This window comes from Adelges cooleyi, unplaced genomic scaffold (genome assembly GCF_023614345.1).
Source record: "Adelges cooleyi isolate 19-005CV unplaced genomic scaffold, UGA_ACOO_1.1 ACOO_flye_CR_arks_rails_tigmint_CR_PRNA_1, whole genome shotgun sequence".
Lineage (NCBI taxonomy): Eukaryota > Metazoa > Arthropoda > Insecta > Hemiptera > Adelgidae > Adelges > Adelges cooleyi.
This window is the reverse complement of record NW_026095751.1, coordinates 1,361,413-1,383,317: the sequence shown is the minus strand read 5'-3', so window position 1 is coordinate 1,383,317 and position 21,905 is coordinate 1,361,413. Positions and strand designations below refer to the sequence as shown.

General features: G+C 33.2%; 3 protein-coding genes, 2 long non-coding RNA genes and 1 other non-coding gene across 11 annotated transcripts; 2 read left to right on the top strand and 4 right to left on the bottom strand.

The window, feature by feature from the left end:
• Positions 1 to 527: 527 nt before the first annotated feature.
• Positions 528 to 7,496, bottom strand: LOC126834069 (pickpocket protein 28-like). Of its 3 annotated transcripts, XM_050565709.1 has the most exons (10): positions 7,378 to 7,496; positions 4,227 to 4,442; positions 4,065 to 4,167; positions 3,835 to 4,001; positions 3,533 to 3,743; positions 3,103 to 3,373; positions 1,894 to 1,953; positions 1,134 to 1,269; positions 946 to 1,040; positions 528 to 858 (listed from the first exon to the last, which is right to left on the bottom strand). In XM_050565709.1, exons 1-10 carry the CDS (start codon positions 7,407 to 7,409, stop codon positions 686 to 688), a joined length of 1,464 nt encoding a protein of 487 aa, XP_050421666.1. In that variant the 5' UTR covers positions 7,410 to 7,496; the 3' UTR covers positions 528 to 685. The 3 variants fall into 3 exon arrangements, with proteins under 3 accessions (XP_050421666.1, XP_050421683.1, XP_050421675.1); XM_050565718.1 differs by lacking the exon at positions 946 to 1,040 and having other exon boundaries at positions 826 to 858; XM_050565726.1 differs by lacking the exons at positions 3,835 to 4,001; positions 4,065 to 4,167; positions 4,227 to 4,442.
• LOC126836685 (5S ribosomal RNA) lies at positions 6,706 to 6,824 on the bottom strand. The gene has a single exon (XR_007685367.1). It is a non-coding gene; the product is annotated as a 5S ribosomal RNA (ribosomal RNA).
• Positions 7,497 to 8,909: 1,413 nt separating the features above from the next.
• LOC126834811 (CCR4-NOT transcription complex subunit 4) lies at positions 8,910 to 14,906 on the top strand. 3 transcript variants are annotated; one of them, XM_050567009.1, is made up of 15 exons: positions 8,910 to 9,156; positions 9,369 to 9,747; positions 10,323 to 10,409; positions 11,379 to 11,568; positions 11,673 to 11,769; positions 11,865 to 11,992; positions 12,270 to 12,405; positions 12,480 to 12,643; positions 12,803 to 12,913; positions 13,005 to 13,180; positions 13,281 to 13,402; positions 13,750 to 13,889; positions 14,192 to 14,263; positions 14,348 to 14,586; positions 14,806 to 14,906. In XM_050567009.1, exons 2-14 carry the CDS (start codon positions 9,376 to 9,378, stop codon positions 14,488 to 14,490), a joined length of 1,938 nt encoding a protein of 645 aa, XP_050422966.1. In that variant the 5' UTR covers positions 8,910 to 9,156; positions 9,369 to 9,375; the 3' UTR covers positions 14,491 to 14,586; positions 14,806 to 14,906. The 3 variants fall into 3 exon arrangements, with proteins under 3 accessions (XP_050422966.1, XP_050422949.1, XP_050422957.1); XM_050566992.1 differs by having other exon boundaries at positions 13,002 to 13,180; XM_050567000.1 differs by lacking the exon at positions 8,910 to 9,156 and adding an exon at positions 9,176 to 9,269 and having other exon boundaries at positions 13,002 to 13,180.
• A 585-nt stretch (positions 14,907 to 15,491) lies between these two features.
• On the bottom strand, positions 15,492 to 19,760 carry LOC126847322 (deformed epidermal autoregulatory factor 1 homolog). 2 transcript variants are annotated; one of them, XM_050587464.1, is made up of 8 exons: positions 19,071 to 19,760; positions 18,515 to 18,965; positions 17,463 to 17,576; positions 17,214 to 17,381; positions 16,898 to 17,143; positions 16,535 to 16,813; positions 16,242 to 16,457; positions 15,492 to 16,173 (listed from the first exon to the last, which is right to left on the bottom strand). In XM_050587464.1, exons 2-8 carry the CDS (start codon positions 18,962 to 18,964, stop codon positions 16,015 to 16,017), a joined length of 1,632 nt encoding a protein of 543 aa, XP_050443421.1. In that variant the 5' UTR covers position 18,965; positions 19,071 to 19,760; the 3' UTR covers positions 15,492 to 16,014. The 2 variants fall into 2 exon arrangements, with proteins under 2 accessions (XP_050443421.1, XP_050443414.1); XM_050587457.1 differs by having other exon boundaries at positions 18,515 to 19,760.
• On the top strand, positions 18,765 to 21,468 carry LOC126847338 (uncharacterized). The gene is made up of 2 exons (XR_007687053.1): positions 18,765 to 20,765; positions 20,867 to 21,468. It is a non-coding gene; the product is annotated as an uncharacterized LOC126847338 (long non-coding RNA).
• On the bottom strand, positions 20,393 to 21,611 carry LOC126847333 (uncharacterized). The gene is made up of 2 exons (XR_007687050.1): positions 21,359 to 21,611; positions 20,393 to 20,515 (listed from the first exon to the last, which is right to left on the bottom strand). It is a non-coding gene; the product is annotated as an uncharacterized LOC126847333 (long non-coding RNA).
• Positions 21,612 to 21,905: the final 294 nt, after the last annotated feature.

Genomic DNA, 21,905 nt, shown 5'->3' with positions numbered 1-21,905 from the left:
TGCTATTACCTCACAAATTCGGTCGACCACCCTAATGATCTTCCTCCACACCTTCCTCTATCCATGACCTTTTTTATACCCCTGCAAGCTACATAATATGTTAAAAAATAAAAAGAGAAATTCGTTTGTTTGTTTCTTGGAAAACACAAAAAACTTCAAGATTTTGAAGTATGATACACCACTATTATATTGTACGACCACTAGTAAAAATAAAAAAATTACAACAATACAATATTTTATGGAATAAACATTCAAATTTATGTTCGTCCTTTTATCATATATTATACTCACATCTCTAAGTAAGCTACTGATCAATTAATATTAACAAAGTATACTAACTACTAAATCTATTTGTTTTCTATTATGATTATTCCTATCTAGAGAGTTATTCCTAAAAGCACACAAAATAAAATCTTATAATTAATATTATTTATGAACAAAATATCGACAAAAAAATCAAATTTCCAAAATATCATTATGATAAATTTAAAAAAAACTCCAAATTGTTATAATTATATAATATTATACAAGAAAACATTCTATACGTAAAATTCTATAACATAAAATATTTTGCATTTTTTTTTTTCTTAATAAAAGCTGTTATTATTTTGAAGAACAACTAAATAAATGCCTATTGCCAGACCCCTACAATACATTATATTTCTATCACGCTACTATAGAATGCCTATTGTGTGGGATGTGTAATTTTATGGCTAATGCTAAAATCATTGTTGTTGCGTTGATGTTTTTTCGAGTTCCATCGATCAACCAACAGTCTAATAACGAAAAAGTAAATAATTTCAAATATACTAATAATGCTGCATCCCAGAAACAAGCCCAATATTCCACCGGTATTACCTGTAAAATAATATTAAACTGTTTTTTTAAAAAAAATATTGCTAATATAAAATAAAAAACATAAATGTCGTTGTGTTCATCGCTCACTTAATAATTCATTAAACGATATCAAAGCCGTTTTTTCTATACTTATGACGGCCTCTTTTTCGAAATGCAAAGACAGCCTAGAGGATTCCATTTCGCTTAAAAATGAACATATAAAAATGTCGATCACTTCCACTGCCCGTTTAGTAGTACAACGTATCGGTATAATAGTTATTTCAAACGCTGCTTACTCGTTTTCATCAGAGTTTGTCCAATTTTTAAACATGCCTACAACTTTGAATTCGTATCTGACTTCGGTACAGGCCGGCATGCAATCGCATTCGTCTTCAATGCTGTCCGGGAACTTTTCGTTGAATATCGAGTACCCTAAAAACGCAATTATTTACCTTCCAACGACACTCGAACTAAGTAGCAGACTTACAAATTAGACAGTTAACGTACACGGGTAGGCAGCAAACAATTTTGGCAGCCAAGTGATTGGTGGGAGGAAAACTAATAAGTGGACTAATAAATACTGTCATGTGTATTACTGTGTAATTTTATTTTTTTTTATAACTACTAAGGGTGTTCAATTATTTAAATTTCGAATAATTTATCAACGAATTTGATTGAACATTTTAATTACAAAAATACTCTTATTTATTCAATTAAATTTACGAATTTATATTTGAAAAAAAAATCAATCCTACAAGCAGAGTTGTGCCAATTCTTCTGATTCGAATAATTTGTTTTCAATTTGTTCGGATAAAAAATTGTCTTCCTATTTTTACTGGTTTTATATATTTTCTAAATGTAAAATGCATTAGATTTATACGAAATAATATTTTCAATTATAATTACTTAACTAATTCGAATTTTCGATTGGATTCGAAAATAGATTGTTCAATTAATTTTCCGAATTAAACACTTTATTCTGTTCAGTTCAATTCATCATTATTCGCACACTCCTAATAATTACAATGAAAACAATATTTAAACTTTAATTATTACCTGGTGTGTTTATCATACAAGCATAACTCGCACTGCCGCAAATCGGTATGTCATAATCTCCTGTGTCGCATGAAATCAACATTTTCAATAGATAGTTAATTTTTTATTTTCTATGACAACAACACGGTGTGAAATAATTACATAAACGATTAATAAAAAAATCGATAATCATGTAATAATTTTGTTTAAGTTATCAATAGAGCCGGGAGTTTATGCATTTGCATTTTTTATTAAATGGTCCGAATTATAGCTAAGAAATTCCAAATTAAAAAAAGTTCTTTTGCATGTTTTAGTATAATATTAATATTTGCAGCATATTTTTACGCAGCAAATTGTGTACGGAAAAGGTACCAATAAAATAATGACAATGTAAGAGATTTGTATTTTTTTTTTTAAATAGAGCGAAAATTAGTATTAATAAATGAAAAACAAAAAGGGTGCCAGTTATTTGGTTTGTATTCAAATACTCATTGAATGGATGAATTCGAACAGAATACAAGATTATTGAAATCCGTAGTTGGTTAAAGTGCATTCGTGGGATTCCATTCTATTTTAAAGAGCCCAAAAAGTGGCCAATTACTAATAGGCGAATATAGGCAATATTTAATCAAAAATAAAATTTATACATTTTTATGTTTAGGAAATATATAAGCATTTCCGTGGTAGGATGGCACAAGTTGATTTGTCATTTTCTCCAACTTTCGGTAAAACACAATTAACGTTTTTAACTGATACTACAATATTTTAATTGTTTAGTTATTTCCATGAACATCGTGAGCATCATTATATTTATTATGACAACAATGATACTAACTGAATCAAAATTGTAATTTTGGTATATATCTATATGACGATTGAAGGAGGAAAGGACATATCAACTTTAGACATCACATCAAACTGGGTATTTATTTTGATTTATCAACAAATTTTTTTTTTTTTTTTATTAGCTTTCTTATTAGGAACTATAGCTTGATAATGAAAGCACTCAGGCCCATCTGCTAGTTTGTGTAATACCCGTTTTTTTAATATATCGGTATAATTACAATAAAATTGACAAAAAGTGACCCGTCACTTTTTATGACTTGTCATTGGAAAATATATCGCTTTTAAAATATCACTTGTGACCGAACGACCAATTTTTTCCACTAGGATGCATTACTTACTACAAAACAGCTGATGTTCCAAAATTAAAACAATAACGCGAATTACTTGGATGATAGTAAGCGCTGCAGCCACATCTCTTTATAGTGTTATTAATTCTGCATTCGATGTCACAGTTGTTTTCGGTGTATACTTTGAAATACCTCAAAGGCTTCTCGTGTTGGAAATAACAGTTCCGAGACTTTGGTGACCATGCATGAATTGTCGGCGCTGTTGGCCATATACTGATGATCGAAGATACGGCCACTCTGCGGTTACCAGAGATGTAAGCTGTAGGTTGTAAACTGATCGGCGCGTCTGCTGGATTGTGCATTATTAACTGAAATATGTGTCAAAGCATATTGACCTCAGATAAAAAAAAAAAAAGGTCTGTAAGCAGAGATGAGCAAAATGGATTAAAATCCGTAATCGATTACTAAAGGGATTAAGGCACTAGGTACTTGTCTAAAATTAGAGATAAATCTTTATTTTAGTTTACCACAAATCCCTTTCCCGTTATGGGGCAGTTAACTCCTGGGTTTCTTTTAAACTTGAAATGCAAACTGACTCTGTTGTTAACGGAATCTCCCGTCACTCTCCAAGGCGTGTCGAAAGGAGTCAAATCGGGCTTAAATCCAACTTCGGGGTTCCAAGTATTCAGATTCTTTTTTCTAATAATTTGTGCCAGCGGATGATCTAAAAACGATAACCTGAAACGTTCAGCGTTAAACATTAAATGATTAACATGACGATTTTCGTTGTTTGACAATGAATCAATACGGATTAACACTAGGTACGTACATATGGAAATAATCATTGTTAAACAACAGATGAAATGGAATCATGTTGAGCGAATAGCAAAGACCATACGACGTGATCATAGGTTGAAAATACTTACAAGGCAATTCAATTTTATCACGAAGCCACAAGACTCTGTTAATGTGTTGGTCACACATAACTCCATGATTCTAAATAAATACACGAGTTTGTATCAGCTGGCTACAATAACATCGACAAAATTAGTATCTTACTGACAAAACGTGTTGCCAAACTTTAGAATTGATAAACCGTATGGATCCGCTATAATTGGTTTCGTATGGGCTGCACAATAATTGTACCGTATCTTCAAAATGTCTGAATTGTGAAAACAATTAAATTGGTTCATTGATTTCGAAATAACAAAATCGCCATACTTATTGAACAGATCATCGCCAATTTTTCTCTTGTCAAGATGTTGTAGCTGTAGATCACTGCAGAACGTGATTGCTGGAAATGGAAAATCTGACACGTTATACCCGTCGTAGTGTAATTTAATTGCCATCCGACCCTTCATCCAATAAGCCAATAGGTGGTGTATTTGTAATCCACACGTGAACACCACCAAAGATATAATGATGACCCAAAAAATCCTATACGGAAACAGTAGGTACAATTAAATAATGGAAAAATACATTCATGTAGAGTGTACTACCTTATAGACACAACTAGATCCTAAAACTCAATTAGAATGCAACATACCAAAATACTTAATTTGTTGATAAAATGAGGATACAGCTTTATCCTTGAACTCTCAAATACCTTATAGATCTCCCTTCCCGATATAAAAATAACTTTTTCTTTGAAGAAAACACATTGGGTCGTTAATATCTATGACACCTTTCACGTCCAAAAAACGACAACTATGCTTTTTTCTATACCGAATCCGTTTCATTATTTATTTACAAACTCAATTTGTTTCATCTCGTCTTCTCGTTATCTTTGAATTTTGATCGATAAATGTTCATAAATTTCCAAAATCGGTGACTGCGTTGAATAGCAATTATTAAAATGAATCAATGATTTAGATTCCACAATACTAGTTCTGGTAGTCTTTCTGTGACCGTTTCAACTCGTTCAAACCAAAAAAGGCGGTTTGCCCAAATTAATTATTGTCTCCTATTTGTGTATAAACACGTTGTAAATACTTAACTATAACTAGTATAGTATAGAGGTAGGACTTCTTCTTTTTCTTCTTCTTCTAGTTTACGGCCTTAAAGACCACACTGGCGAACAATACTCGTTCTAACTCTCTCTGTCTAGAGCTAATCTACCCTACAGCCTATATCCGGATCTCTGAATAGAGGTCGGTAATTACAACCACTATGTAGACAAAGACAAATAGATATTTGATAATTGACTGTTCAATTTCTTAGACTTACCTTTCAATTAGTGGCCTTCTAGGCTCGCACAAATATACTATGCCATGAATACTTGTGAATGATGAAAATTTGCTAAAATAATTGCCGTAAAGCATTTGTAATGATTGGTATTTCGATTGCTGATCGTCATTAGACGATGCTACGTTTCTTTGAATTATTTTATTTCTATAATAAAATGACATGTTTAAGAGTCGATAAAGATTCGATGAAAATATATTTGATCTTGTCGAGAAAGTGCGTTTAACGACGTTGCGATTACTACAGCAAAAACTACAATATTATCGAATTGAACCCAAAATAAAACTGACTGCCACGTGGCTAAGTACAGTAATAATTGTAAGGTTGTTAAAAAATGTCTTGACGCATAAAAGATTTGAATGAATAACAATTAAACCGTTCGATAGCACTGCGACGTTTACAGAAGTCTTGACATTTAAACACTTGGAATGTTTAAACCAATTTATCCAACAGCCATACATAATAATATATTTCCGTTTATTATTAAGTGTTCATAAATTATGCACGTTAAGATTTAAAAGCTGTCACTGCAGTCATAATACGACATTTATATTGACAACATTTCGGTTAACGATGTGTATTTTGACAAGCATAAAAAGTTGTTTTATTTGTATTTTTAATGGACCTCTTAACTATTACCATACAAAGTATGAATAGATAGCAGTTTTAATTGTGCGCTTAGACTCACAAATAAATTGTAAACGTAGAAAACATAATGATTTCAACAAGTGGTAACTCGATTAATAATACATAATTCAAACACTTATTGACTTATAAGCATTTTTAGTGGAATGGAGTACATAAGCAACTCTACCTGGCTTTAAATTTGAATTGTTTTCCAATAACTCTGGTTGTCAAGGTCTTTTTCAAAATATTTTGTATGATAAACACATACCAAGACAATGTGTTTATCATGTACATATTTTGTATCTTAGCTACCGTTGCAAATAATTTTGAAATTTTACAAACTAAACTTGACATGTGATATAATTTTAGAAATTAACATATTTTATCAAAATGACTGGTCGTTATCTGGTGTTTAATTTTGAGCTGCTACAACTTAAACACATGACAATAGTTTTGAAAATACATGATATAAATTTGTTTACTAAAAAAAAAAAAGTGTTAAACAAAAACAGTAGAGAAGTCGAGAACATATTATTATATTGTACTTTGAACATTTTTATCGAGTCTATAAACATTTTAGAAATTGGAAGAATTTATTAAAATTATGAAATTTGATGTGTGCCTGTTAAAAATAATAAAATAGGTAGTATACATTTTGTGTGTGTATTTGTTTGGGCCCTTTTCATATAATATTTTTCCCTTAACAAAAATGTAGCATATCCTCATATCTATGGGAGTGCACATTTTTTTTCCTACAGAGCAAAAAAAAAAAATACTTCTTCCGACATTAATTAAAGTGTGTTGAAAACAAAAATATTTGAAAAAAAAATGCCAACGGCACGTAGTGTTCCCAAGCGGTCACCCATCCAAGTACTAACTACGCCCGACGTTGCTTAACTTCAGTGATCGGACGAGAACTGGTGTATTCAACGTGGTATGGTCGTTGGCGATTGAAAGTGGTTGATTTTAATTATTTAAACACAAAAATCCATATAATTTATATCGTGCACGTACAAAATGTATGTTTAATCAGATTTCCGAATTCTATCATTATCCGCAATAAACTTTAAAATCGATTGCCAACTTTGAACTTACTCTAACAGCCAAAAGAATCAAGGCTTATTCCAAAAATACCTATATATTTGGGAACTGCAAACAAATTTAATTATTTTTAAAATGCGTTGTGTCAAACATGTTTTCAATGATGTTTTAGCACTGAATTTTAACATTTGTAACTTGATCGATAAAATTGTTTTGAACTTAAATACAGATCATTAACTTGGTCGCATTGTGTAACGCTAAGAGTTGTTCTTATTCAAACTCTTGGGCATTGTTGCTTTAAGAAATTAAATTTTCAAAAGTCCATTAAACACGGTAGAATTTCTTCGTTAGGTATTTTTGTTTCAAAAAAATTATTTAACATTAAACATTTATATTTTCTGCAGGAATGAGAATCTAGCGTTTTAAAACCATACTCAAAATTCGTATAATTTATACCTACCTATTCAGCACTCCAGTACGATCCTGGAACATCCTGGAATTAATCCTGGAAACAAAACAGCTGGTTGACTTGAACAGACAACCTTAATCACGACCAACGTTTCAATGCGAAAACTCTATAAATACTTCTAAATCTAACTATAAACAAAAAAATAAATAATTCTTAACGAATTTTCGCTAAAAACATTAGAATATTACCATGACAACAATGATTTATAATATACTCAATCGTTGCAATTTTCAATATTGTAAAAATAAATAAAACCTCAAAAACCTCGAAAACGCCATAGAGAACATAATATTTGTGTATAATACATACCACGGTTATCACAATACAATAACTAAATCCGATTTGTAGTGAAATACAACTCCTTTCAAGTCGTAAAAATTCGATAAATTACAAACAACAATAGATTTGTGTAATTTTATAATATTTACATTTTTTTTTTGGCATCATTTTTTAATTTTTTTTTTTTACATTTTAAACAGGCGATTTGAAAAGCCCGCGCGGATATTACCGTTTGAAAATGGGAGGCACACAAATTTGCTCCAAATGCATTTTTTCGATACCGCCTATTATTTTTATTATTATGATTGCATATTGAAATATAAGTAGAGGCATTCCAAGAAGTCCATATTGCATTAGTGTAGCCAACACGTAGCGTTTTTTTATTTGCAATTAAGTACAGTGCAGCGCCATCTATCAACTGACAGGTTATACTTACACACAGTAATTGCCATCGGCGGACATTCACTCCATGTCAATGAACTTGACCCGTCGATACTTTAAAATATTATTATTATACTCTGTAAAGAGCTACATATTTGAAATATTCAACGTCGTCTGTTAGCAAGATAGTTGAATGCACGTGGAAAGTGCATATTTTGTTATAAAATCCACTCTTATAATGTAACCAATAACGGATAATATTGTGTTAAAAACGCAGTGCCCCCCCCCCCAAAAAAAAAATGGCTAACGATATCTCTATGGTTTTTTTTGTGGCTTATTTTTACACGTCGTCCCGTGTGCATGACATTATTATGTAAAACTATATAAATAGAAAAATATATCCGTTTATTTCAAGTTCACCCAAAGGCCGCGACAACTGCCACTTACCTACAATAAACGTGAAAAAAAAATTTCGTTTCCCAATTTTACCGCCAGGGGATCCAAACATTTTTTGCGGTGACGTTGTGCCACAATATTGGTTCTCGTTCGTGTCGGCAATTATCGATTTTACAATAATATCACCGTGTTGTGTATATTAATATATTTTAAACGATTTTCGGTCAAACGACAGTAAACGCTGGACTTATTGCAAACGGCGATGTTGTCAGGTACGCCAGCCATATAGTAACAATGAAAAATATATCGTTGACGGTCGTGGCGCAATTCAAATTTCCCGCGCTTTGCCGCACAAATGTCAAAGAGGTTCGAGATCGGATTATCAATAACACTATTAGCTGCAGTCCACCTCTCTCCCACCCACTGCACTGTAAACAGCTGCCTGCGCAACAATACACAAAAAATTTTCCGAGTGATTGTCGAATGTTGATTTGTGTGCGTAATAGCATTAATAAACCTGTGTCGAAAGTTTAGCTAAAAATTTTATTTTACCTGGGCCGCAATCGTAAATTCTCAGATAGCTCCGTCGAAACCCTTCCGTTTGCATCACAAACAACACCGTAGCATACTGTGCGTTTTCGAAAGCAAGACTAATAAAAAAAAAAAAATTATCATTTCATTAGACACTCGCATAGAAAACAATTTATTCTTAAGGTAAGTACACACACACACACACACTAATACATAAGGTTAACTTCTACTACTCGGAGGACGAGGATAGCTGCTTCGCCTTTCAACATTGCCGTCCCCCAAAACTCCGAAGATTTGTACGATTAAAAATTATTTACATTGTTTTGCACGTTATCACACGCAGCCATCGGTCTACTCGGTTGCGGTCGGCTCATCTCTGTACGCTTTGCTTGCAGGTCAGCCATGTCTGTACTGAATCATAGTTGTGACGATCAGCCCGAATGTCCGCTGTGTATGGAGGCGTTCGAGGTGGACGACCTGAACTTTTTTCCGTGCACCTGTGGTTACCAAATATGTCGGTTTTGTTGGCATCGTATTCGAACCGACGAAAACGGCCTGTGTCCGGCGTGCCGAAAGCCATATCCCGAAGACCCGGCCGATTTCAAACCACTCAGCCGAGAAGAAGTAGCCAAAATGAAAGCGGAGAAACGGCATAAACACCAGCAGAAAAAAAATAAGATCACCGAAGATAGGAAAGTACTAAACAACATTCGTGTATTACAGAAGAATTTGGTTTTTGTCGTTGGACTGCCCAATCGGATATCAGAGGCTGAAGTAAAATATTAATATTTTTATTAAATTTAATATTTAATTTTAACATTTAAAATTTAACGTAATAATAGCTTGATTATAGAATAATATCCATAATCTCAAGGCAAAAGAGCGTAAAAGACATTTTTACTTTGTTTTGCTTTTCTTGAAAAATTGCATTCATATCGTTTGACCCGTTTGCCTTGGAAGTGTCAACAGTTCATGACAATTTTATTATTACATTTTTTAAATTACCATTATACTCCGGACACTTTATGAAGGTACCTGCGCAGCGGACCAAAACTCGTTAATCGCCGCCAAAGTCGTATCTGTATGACAATGTTGTGGGGTGAAAATCGGTCGCCGCCGACTCGACGAGGTTCCTTCTTAAAGTGTCCAGAGTATAGGTACTTTTTTTTCTTATGGTTTCTACTTTAAATTATATGGCTAATTTTTTTAAGTAAGTCCTTCTTGTGAAACAATATAGGTAAATTGTTTTCCCTTTAAAATAGCCAATTTTACAAGTGTATTTTCTTACTATAAGTTATAATTAAACATTTATTTACATAGATAAATAATGTATATTTATTGTTTTTCAGACGCTCAAGAAACACGATTATTTTGGTAAATTTGGAAAGATATTGAAAGTTGTAATAAATCAAAGTACATCTTATATTGGCACACAAGTAAGTCATTTGACAATGAACAAATTGTTATAAGTCAAACCTAACTATTATATTTTATTTAAGAGTCGTATGGAAAAGACGATAAGGTGGAAAATGCGTTGAAAGATTATAACTATTAATGTACAACTTATAAGACATGTCCTTATATGATCACTATTTGATACACAATTTGCTTCCTTTCATTAATAGTAGCACTTGTTTTCCTTAGTTTTCAAAGGTCAAAAGTCTACTCCGTTTCCTTTGAAAAATGTCATATTTTCTAACTATGAGTTAGCGTTACTGTTGCCAACGCTAAATAAAAAACCTTATTTTGGTTCTCTTGGAAAATAACATTGACTTTGAATGTTGTGTTTTTTCCTTTTTATTTTATTCTACTAAGATTCGTTATGAGATATTTTAATGTGTCTACATTTTCAATCTTTCTTCGTTTGTTGTCTAACATTGTGTTATTAATTACACTTTCCGTGCTCGTTACTATGCTGTTCATTTGTTGTTGTACAAAAATGATTTGGAAATTCAAAATGTAGTCTAATCAAATTATCGTCGTCTGCTAAAAATAATCCTCAGGAAATCCGTTATACTTGGGGTGAAGCAATATTGAAATTTGTAATAGAATAGAAAGCGTTGTTGACGAGTGTTGTGTACAAATAAAATAATATTACATATTATTACTGCGCCTTAGGGGTTAGTGGAACCTCTCGCAATTTCAAACATTAATGACTTCCAACAATAGTAACATCAAAACATGTTATTGACAGTTCAAATCTACAAATATATTATTCTAAAAAAAAAAAAAAAAATGTTATTCAATACTTAGGTCTATTATCGTTTAAATTTCCATGTTTTCCAAAAACAAAAGTATCGTAAACATTTTCAGAGCAAATAAATGTTTGTTTTACATTGCATTAATGGCGTAATTATGATTTCTTATTTACAGAAATCCATTTTTAATTGCTATTGTATTTTAAGGGTCCAAGTGCAAGTGCTTATGTAACGTACTCGAGGTGTGAAGACGCGCTTAGGGCCATTTTAGCTGTCAACAATGTCATAATAGATAATAGAGTATTAAAAGCGTCTTTGGGTACAACGAAATATTGTTCAAATTTTATGAAAAATCAACCTTGTCCAAAAACAGATTGCATGTATCTACACGAAATGGGTAAAATTTGTTTATTTAATTCTCAATCGTATTGCGAATCTCTTAATTGGAGACGACGATCTTAATATATTATATGTATTTTTTTATTTTTTTTTCCCCAACAGGAGAACCAGAAGCCAGTTTTACAAAAGACGAAATGCAGCAGGGTAAACACCAGGAATATGAAAAAAAATTATATGAGCAATACAATGTGGTGTTAAGGTAATCAATTAGTTCGACGACAATATTCGATAAACAAATATATTTTTATCTCTTGATTGTCATTTTTTTTTTTTTTTGTATTTATACAATATTAGAAGACCAGATAATTCGCCTCCGATTCAAAATTCGACGGTCAACAATAGTGTTATTGAAAATTTAACCCAAAACAATAAAGAATCATGGCCTTCTCTCAATAACGGTACTTCAAGAAATCATTCTCCAGGTAAAATTTAAAAAAATATATATATATATATTTATCGGTGGGATTTTTTTTTTTTTCAAATAATAAAATCAAGTAAAATTTGTTGTCCGAGAATGTATTATGATAGATCAATTATTTAATAATGAAAACCCGTTTAATAGTTAAAAAATAATATTATTTTTTAATTTTCAAATCGGTCGGACTTGGTAAACATTTTACTATTAAGCAAATTGTTTGAAATTCTTATACCACATGTTGTTTTTAGAAAATACCTAAAACTGCAAAATTATATTTTTAGTTGAAGACGACAGATTATATGAAGTAGAAATTACATTATCGAATCACACGGAAAAAAATTTAGATAAAGGAGAATCTCAGAGTACCAAAATCAATGGACACAAAAACAAAAAGAAATCTAGTTCCCCTGAAAATAGGTACGTACGACGCAAACATTTTAAAAGAACTATTTTTGTATTTGTTTATTAACAGTATTATAAATGTTATTTAGGAAAGGTAAAGTGAAAACTCCTAGTTCGATACCCTCGGCTGAGGAAGAACAGTTAAGCACGTTAGAAGGAGAATGTACGGAAAACAAAAGAAATTTAATAAAAGAAATATGGAATACCGAACCAGCTGGTGGTAATAACCAATTGGAAAACGATACCCAAAGTGGTGAGTACACGTCATGAATTTAAGCAGTGCACGATAAACATTTTGCTTTTAATCGCCGACGGTTAACGACCTACTCGCTCTAACTGTGTTAAACACACTGGCGTCGGTGAATATTGCAATTTAAATTACAACGTAAACAAATTGTATTTTTTTTTTTAGAAACTCTATTTGAAAATTCCCAAAAACCACCTTCGATATTTGAACAAGACAACAATAATTCATTCTTCTCTTCTAATTTCTCTAAATTAACAAACGGCAAAGTCAGCCCTGGTACGTATTTTACTTAGAATCGGTTCGATAGAGAATTTGCATGCCTACCAGATAGATTATATTGTATATTATGTGAATTTTTGTCCAGTAGTTAACAGTGAACCTGATTGGAGTCCGCCGGTTAGTGCAATTTTACCGCCAATTCCTGACGTGTTACCTCAAGTGCAGACGTCCGAAGATTGGCAAGCGGCGTTCGGTTTTTCAAATAATAGTAATAGTTCTCGAAATAATACGTATAATCAGTCCTCGGACATAAATAGAACAATGGTACGTTTGTGATATTTTTAATTGATCCGTTTGCGACAATATGACGATGGTTATTATTACAGTCGTAGTATTTCACGTACTGTGTGTTATTCTGTTGCAGTTAAATTTACCAACAGATGATGATATATTCGATTCAGTGTCGGCCACACAGCGAGCTCTATCGGAATATATGGAGCAGCAAAATCATCTTAATATGTACGAATCTAGGCTTCAAAATTCCGGGTAAGTAAAAAAAAATCCTCTTAAACAACCCCCCGGCCCGGGGGGAAAAGCCTGGAGTTAATATATTTGCTACGATAATAACATAAATCAATCATTAACTGGTTTTACGTTGAATGCGTTTGTTCTTGTTTGCTATCGGGCTTGCGTAATATTAAAACAAAAGGGGTGTGCTCGGGGTCGTAACATATATGTTTTAAAAAATTGTAGTAATATATATTTTTATACAATAAAATATATATTATAATACTATTAGTATATTTCTTTCTGGGTTATTCCCCCCTTTAATTTTTGACTATCTAATATATTTTTTTTTTTATATTAATATGTTTGTGTTTTATTATTTAAAGTTTCCCTTATTGCACGAAATTAATGGACAATCTTCACATAAACAATACAGCTCCCACTCGAACATGTTTACCGCCACCTGGATTTTCTTCGGCTCCAAATCAAGTAAATTCCTATGGTATCAGTATTCCTCGAAACACAGGTAATGATGTTTATTTTTCTAGTACATGTTTTAACATATTAAAACTGTTAACAATCGTTGCAATCATGTTTTCTTGTTGACTAAAGCATAACATTATCATTATTATTATTATTTAAAAATAACCTTTGCCACGACAAATAACGAGAGCCTAGGCGTAAACACTAAGGCCGAAATACCGCTAAAGTTTTTCTATTTTATAACGATATGAGGTGGTGTTTTTTTTTTAGTATTTCATTTGAATAATTAATTTAGTTTATTTATTCGACTGTATATTGTACGTTACTCTTTTTATTTATTATCAGGTAACACTAGTAAATTGCCACAAAATAATCAATTTGGATTACAACAACAGATACGTCAGTCGTCTTCACACAGTGAGTAAACGGAGAATTATTATCGTTATCGTATGTTAATATATAATATAATAATACAACAACGTGTGTGGTGGTGTACTTCAGATTTGGATTGGTCGTCAATCGACCCGGCGATAGTCACAGCGGCGCCTCACTGTAACCTGTTCACGACGCCGCCGCCTCCTCCGGGTTTCAACATGAGACAAGCGTTCGACTCCAATCTATGGTTGTTCAACAACCTCATATGAAATGTGCTTCTACCTACATCCTACATGTGATACTTGCGCAAAAAAAAAATAATAATAAATAAATAGTAATTGGCATACACTTTTGTTTCAACATTGGTTAGTAGCAGAACATACATATATTATATTATTTATATACATATATATATATATATATTATTTATTTATTTATTTATATATATATATAAATATGTATATATAAAAAAAAAATTTTTTTAATTCATTTATATTTATTTAGATATTTATAAAATATTGTTTTATGTTAGTTGACATTATTTGAAAATTTTAAATGACATTTTTGTCTACTTATTTTTACAGATTATGATAACCCTAACAAAAATTCCGCGCAATATTTTAATGTTAATTAAATGAATTGTTTACGATTCAAGAAAATAAAAAATTTGCCAAACATTTATTATTAATACATTTATTATTAATTATTATTCTTATATATTATATCAATTGAATATCATAAAAAAAAAAAAAAAAAATACTAGAGCTGCTTCGAAATCATTTTATTATTATTTCATCTTCTATATTTATTATAAACCCAAATTTACTTTTTATGTTTACGATATCCCTTTTTCTTTCTTTTTTTTTTCTCTCTAAGTTGTAATTGCCTTTAAGGTTTAATCGATGCGTTAGCATTCGTACGTTGTACCGGCTGGACGAATTGATGAAAACAACTATTAGCCGAACGCGTTTCGTCTCACTTTACTCGAAACTCTGTGAACGCCGCCGTACTATGTGTGTGAAGTCGTCTTGTGCAACACATTCTTGTCGACATTGTTGCCTGTCCAACGTCCATAAGTGTACACAAAGATAACGCTACCGACACAGCTACGGTAGGCCAGCTAAACTTCAATCTTTAATATAAACTTAATAGTTTACAATTAAAATGAAGTATTTAAAGTTTGTTTTAGAATGTAATAAAAATGTCCATCGGTCGTACTCGTATTATGAAAATAGGTGTTGAAAAATGTCCAAACAAAATGTTTTTATTACCATAGTTTATTGTTATTTTGTTTTTACAATATTTATCGTCATCTCAACACTGCAAATTGTGTATTAAAATGTACAGACAGTTCTTTTATACATTAAAAATAGTTTAAAATTACCAGAATAGTATCGACTCGATTGAACATGATAAACGAATAAAATTTATCCGACTACGATATCTTATCGTTAAATTTTCAATCTGAAAATTAAAAATTGTGATTGGTTTAAAAAATGAAACGATTAATCGGTAAAATGATGTTTCATACGTTACACGTCCAAAGCGGCGCGATATTAAAACAATAAACAATGAGTAATTTTAACTTAATAATAATAATAATAATAATAAATAAATAAAAGAAGAAGACAACGATCGACGTTACAATGCAGACTTGGTCGGTTTTAACAATTATTTTCATACAAATATTCAACAAAGAAAAAGAGGTTATAATATTATGAGAATCGAGAAACAAATAATTAGGAATAAATTGTGTTTACGAACACAACGGCCACGCACAAGCTATATGTTATTCATTCTTGGGTTTGTACGATGAGCATTATGCTTCCTTGCGAACTGTCGCATTCCACTTGGTGATTGTTCCAGTCTTTGCTTTGGCAAAACGTAGAACAGTACGGCGTGCGGCGACAAAGCGAACACTCGGCAAACGCGTCTCTGTTACAATTGGCGCACTGCAACGATAATATGGAAATATTGAATAACGATAAACGGTGGTGGTATATACCAGGTGGTGAGTTACTTTTTTAACGTCCGGCAAGTCGTCGCTACTCGGTTGAAGGCCGGCCGTTACGCTAGAAATTGTTTCCACGTCGAAATCATTCCTGTTGTCTATACAGTTGTCTTTGGCTCTTTTGAGTTCGTCCAACAACTGTTGTTTTTCCGTATTCCATTTGTACTTGGCCACTCGCATGGAATTATGAAAATGATTGACCATCTTCATCATTCTCGACGACATCTGCAGCAAAACATAATATACATTGTCACATTACGTTACTGAAATTTGCCGTCACGCCAAAAAAAAAAAAGACTTACGTTTTCTAGTTTTTTAAAAATGTCTTCAAACGAATCGTTCGGCTGCACGATGTCCATCTGGGGTACGTCGGCAGCGTGAATTAGCATGCTCGAATGATCGTCCTCTTTGCCAATGTCCCCGTTGTCCAGCGAAACACCAGGACTGCTGTCGCAACTGTCTTCGTCGTTACTCAAGCACGTGCCGTCGTCGAGCTTTTTCTTTTTAGAATTGCAGCCGCCACCGGACGCTTTTTTACTGCGTATTCTTTTGTACGGTGTGAACAGTCGAACTGGACCGGTCTGGTTTGTGTTGAAATATCATACAAATAAATTAGTAATATAATCATTATATTATACCTTGAAATCTCTAGTCTAGTCATTTACCGCAGATTCGTCGTCACAGCACGCTGCACACGTACAGCTCATGGCGTGTGGTAACAAGACGCCGTCGTAAATAAGTGTTTGCAAACTGCGGCCGCCGAATCTAATACTTCTTTTCCAATCCTTGCTGGACGCTCGACCGCACAACGCTTCGAATTCGCTTGGTGTATACCACTGGTTTGTGTACCTGATGCATTTGCCACGACAACCGGAACCGAATTTCTTCTTATGCAACTCGGCATTGGTCGTCTAAGAATAACACAATTTTTACATAATTAACGGCTTTATCGGTTGAATATAATATTTCGGTTTTAATTACTTTGCATCGAATAGGTAATACTGGTAATCTGGCAGCTTCGGTGTACGAATAACATGGAACCGTTCTAAGTGGAGAAGACACATTTTGTTCGGCGTCTTCCTCGTGAACGTTATTGCTAGTGGAACTGTCTTGTCTAATGACAATATGAGCAGTCTTAAGAGTACCGTCCTGTGACAAATGTTGTAAAAACAATTCGTTAGACGACAGTGGTGTACGACTGATGGATAGTATACTATTTGAATTATTTACCTCGGCTCGAACAACTGTACGCCAAGTATCGCTGTCTGCTTGTGTCCGAGAATTACAGTTTAAATAGCTGTTGTCTACACACAAGAGAGGCTTGAAGTCTCCCGACTCGGAGAGCTGAAATAAAGTTGAAAATATGGTTTCTCAATTAAACACGGGGAACAGATGACGACAATAAATCGGTGAATTTAATAAAAGGCAAAGTTAGACCTGGCCCAGCCGCCCAGGTCCATGGTAATTGAAATGAAAAAAATGTTACGTTGATAACAGCTTGTTGTGAATAGAAAAAACACCCAAATGCTACACACCAATAGTGTGAAGTTAGACATCTGTCTAAGCTTTATTATAAGATAACTTACAGATTTCATAACAATGCGGCATAATTATTTGAATTTGAAAAAAGTCTCAGTGTGTGTTACATCTTATAAAAGGTTCATATTCAAAAAAATTTTTTACTATAAGAGAATGATAGAAAGTCGATTCAAAGCTTATCAAGAAAATACAAAATATGAATCAAGTAAATTGTCACTTATTTCTTCAGCCAAGCAAATCTTAGATAAATGATTAATTTTCAACACTGGCCGCATGCATTCAATTGTTGAACACAATACATCTACAACGGTTTACGGATCGGCCGATAAGGAAACAGTAAACACGTCATATACTATAAAACGACACTCATCGATACTTGTAATACGTTTTTTGTTTTTACATATACCTGAAATTGAACAAAAACCAGGTAGGTCACCCGCTAAACAAATGCCATATTATGATATATTATTATTATTTTAAATGAGTCTACGCGACGACACCGACTAGGGCTAGCGTTTTCCTTTTTTTTTTTTTGCTGTTTATATTTATATTTTGAGGGGGGGGAGGGGTGAACTAGACAACCGAAAATTGTAATTTTGAAAATTTCCAAATGGGTGAACCCGTTTTTTGGTGTTAACATGAAATTCTGACCACCCTGTCAGTGGTTGTTGAGAAAACTTCAACATACTTTTGGCCACTTTGTTGAACGCGGCGGCCGGGCGTTGAGACACGTTAGTAGTTACCTGCAGCGACTCGGCCGATATCACGTTGAACGTGCCCGCGGCCGACACGTTAATGAGCTGGCCAACCGGTATGGAGGACACTTGCACTTGGGACGTGGAGGCGACGGCGGCGGAGGCGGCCGCATGTTCGGCGGCGGTCGTGTACGCGGCAGCGGCGGACACGGAGACGACCGACCCGTCCGCTTCGTCGTCGGCCGGGCTTTCTTTCACGGCGGCGACGTCGCCGTCGGCGGCCCTCGTGTCGGTCTCGGCCATGTCCGTCTGGTCGGCGACATTTTCCGAATGACGGTGCGGCTGCAGCGGCCGGCGATCGTCCGCCGTCGCCGCCACCTGCTGCTGCTGCAGTTGCTGTTGTTGTTGAAGTCCGAGTTGTTGTTGTTGTTGTTGATCGTCTTCCGAGTAACCCGACAACGACGGCTGAGCGCGTCGTCCGTCTTCGGTCACCGACATACTATGTATTATATTTTATTTATCAAAAAAAACCGATTTTTCTTATCGTTCGACGTTGTGTTATTATTATTTTTTTAATTTTTCAAAATAAAAACACACGACATACCCACGTACGGAAATTGCCGACTACGACCGACGACGGTTCATCAATCGACGATCGCCATAATTTTTTGATAATACTACAATAGTGGTAACAATAGTGTATTCATTTACTATCCGTTTCCATTGCTATGTTTTCTTTTTTTTTTTTCCACTCGTTACCGTCTACCCGAGTTATCACTTGCGCGAGCTCACCAGCGACTAGATTAGTGTTTTATCGACTATAGAAAAAAAAATAATGTATAATAATACAATCCGACCGGAAGTCTAACCAGAGACAGCAGGTACGTCGGCAATTTGTGATAACCGCAAAAACAAATGGCCGCCACCGTTTTGTAAACACTGATAACGTCAGCTGCTGTTGTTGCCCACTCGGCGTATACAGTGTGGCCACATGTACTACATCAGAATAAAATATGCGTCGCATTTAATTTGTCACTGCGTGCACTGTAATCGCAAAAAGTCCACCGCTACTTCAAAACACTTGACATTTCAGCTGTACACTTTTAAAGTTAATACTTGAATTATTTTTTTTATTTTTAATAACGACAAAACAATTTACAAGTCAGTTTTAAAATAAAATTAATTAAAACGAATTTTATACCAGAGTTGAAATTTTAATATTGCCGTTCTTGCCAATCGAGTTGAAAACTAAGTATAGTTTAACGCTACTAAAAAATACCCAAGACTTGGTGAACTCGTCGACATAATGCTATGCTTAAATGTTAAGTGTAAAACCGGCTGAGAATAGCCATGGGTGAAGTTGAGACAGTTATGACACCCTTCATAAGTATATTTAAAAATTAACACAAAATTAGAAGACTTGTAAGTTTATTGACAAGAAAAACAAATATCGAAAGCAAAAATAAGCTGTAGTTAATTCAGTCGTAATTTATAAAAAGTAAACAAAACATTAAAAAAAATCACATAATCCAGTAAAAACTATTGTATATAAATTGTGCACATATTTTGTTAAAATCAATTTATTAGTCAATTATGTCGTTGTCAATTTTTTTAATACAAATCTAACCGATTTCAAATATTAGCAGTATTATTGAAAACAGAATTGGAAAGGAAGCAATTCATTGACACTAGTCACAAACACATTCGGGCCTTCTGGTTGATACAATAAAACTGTTATGTCAGATTCGGGCGTGACAAATTCGCTTAAGAACTGTCGACATCCGCCGCACGGCGGCACGAAATGGTTATTGTTCACACCGGACACGACAATCGAGGTGAACGATTGTTTTCCTTCACTCACGGCTTTCACCATGGCCGTGCGTTCTGCACATATTCCCAAGCCGTACGATACATTTTCGACGTTACATCCAGTAAATATAGTGCCGTCATCGCATCTCAATGCCGCTCCGACTTTGAATTTACTGTAAGGGCAATACGCTTTTTCTCTAGCCGATACGCTTGCTTCTACTAACAACTGATCTTCGGTACCTGTAGAATAAAAAAAACAATTATAACCAACTGTTTAACAATTGAAATTATTGAATTTTTAATCTATTATTTTGACCAACAACTGGTCCATTAAATGTTGTATACACGTCTAGTGCAACCCAACATTAGAATTAGAATTTAAAATAGAAGATCAATGGTCAGACAATAATGGTCAACGGTAGTTTTTCGAATAATCAATTGATACATTTAGTTTGACACTAGTTCGGAAAGCTTCGGATTGTTTGTAGCGGTAATATTTTTCAAGTAGAAATTTATTATAAAAACAATTATATTCAATAAAAAAAAAAAAAGGGCGTTCAGAAATATAATTTGTAATTTTTTTGTTCACAGAATCGTTTTTGAAATTAATAGCCGTAGTAGGTGCCGCAGTGTAATACGACGACAACTATAACTATGGAAATGTGTTGAAAATACAAAATATTTCTACGAAACAAATAAAACTATCATAAACAAAACAAAATTACTTAATTCATTGAGCGGCACAATATGCAAGTCTTTTGTAGTGATTTCCATTTTTTTTTTTTTTTTTTAACACTAACTTTGAGATGGAATAATATATAAGTAACAAAAAAAAAAAAACGAACACTCGGTATGTATGTGTACACTCTTATTTCTAGATTATTTACTATAACTTAATACGACTTAATTAATTACACTACTTAAGAAACTATTAAACGTGTAATGTTACATCCGTTTATAGATGTTATCTACACCTCATTAGCTGTATGATTGAACCACACTACCGTTAAACTAATCATCATTATTTAGTAGTTATAATATAATAATAGTACTAATAATTATAAATTAAAAAACGACCCGTACTTATCTAATTTCTGTTTAAAGTCTTTTCGTGATTCGTTTGACCCTTTTGTTGTGCATATAATAATAATATTGTATTCCTGCTTTGCCTTGTTGTCTGTTTTGCACTGAAATGAGTCACGACATGACCTCATTAATGATTTTATCACCATTTAACATGTTATCACAATAACATAAAAATAATTACCAGTGGTGCCAGGGCGGATCTAGGAATGAACAAATAAAGGTAGAAATGGAAAAGCTAGAAAAAGCTACTTCAAATACATACCTATAGTAAAAATTATAAGCGAGAGTTTACATAGTAAAAAAAAAAAAACATTATCTAATGTAATATGTTATAAAAAAAAATATAGCTGTTATCCTACACAGACAAAAAATATACATAGATGGGCCAACTAAATTATTAAATTAATATAGGGACACAATACATTTTTAACTGGAATAGGTGACTATGTAAATAGATGGGCCAACTAAATTATTAGTTAAATCAATTATTATGCATTTAGTCCGGCTGACTATCTATTTTCTGACAGAACTTATTAGCTGGATT

Excerpts from the sequence above, each read along its gene's own strand:
- LOC126847322 (XM_050587457.1), bottom strand. The coding sequence starts at position 18,964 with ATGTCGGTGACCGAAGACGGACGACGCGCTCAGCCGTCGTTGTCGGGT. Across the intron at positions 16,458-16,534 it reads TTTTTAAAAAACTAGAAAAC|ATGTCGTCGAGAATGATGAA; the intron begins GTAAGTCTTTTT and ends GTTTTGCTGCAG. Across the intron at positions 16,174-16,241 it reads ACTTGCCGGACGTTAAAAAA|TGCGCCAATTGTAACAGAGA; the intron begins GTAACTCACCAC and ends TTATCGTTGCAG.
- LOC126834069 (XM_050565709.1), bottom strand. The coding sequence starts at position 7,409 with ATGTTCCAGGATCGTACTGGAGTGCTGAATAG. Across the intron at positions 4,002-4,064 it reads TTTGGCAACACGTTTTGTCA|AATCATGGAGTTATGTGTGA; the intron begins GTAAGATACTAA and ends GTATTTATTTAG. Across the intron at positions 1,270-1,893 it reads TTGTATGATAAACACACCAG|GGTACTCGATATTCAACGAA; the intron begins GTAATAATTAAA and ends TTGCGTTTTTAG.
- LOC126834811 (XM_050566992.1), top strand. The coding sequence starts at position 9,376 with ATGTCTGTACTGAATCATAGTTGTGACGATCAGCCCGAATGTCCGCTG. Across the intron at positions 10,410-11,378 it reads CATCTTATATTGGCACACAA|GGTCCAAGTGCAAGTGCTTA; the intron begins GTAAGTCATTTG and ends TTGTATTTTAAG. Across the intron at positions 11,569-11,672 it reads CATGTATCTACACGAAATGG|GAGAACCAGAAGCCAGTTTT; the intron begins GTAAAATTTGTT and ends TTTCCCCAACAG.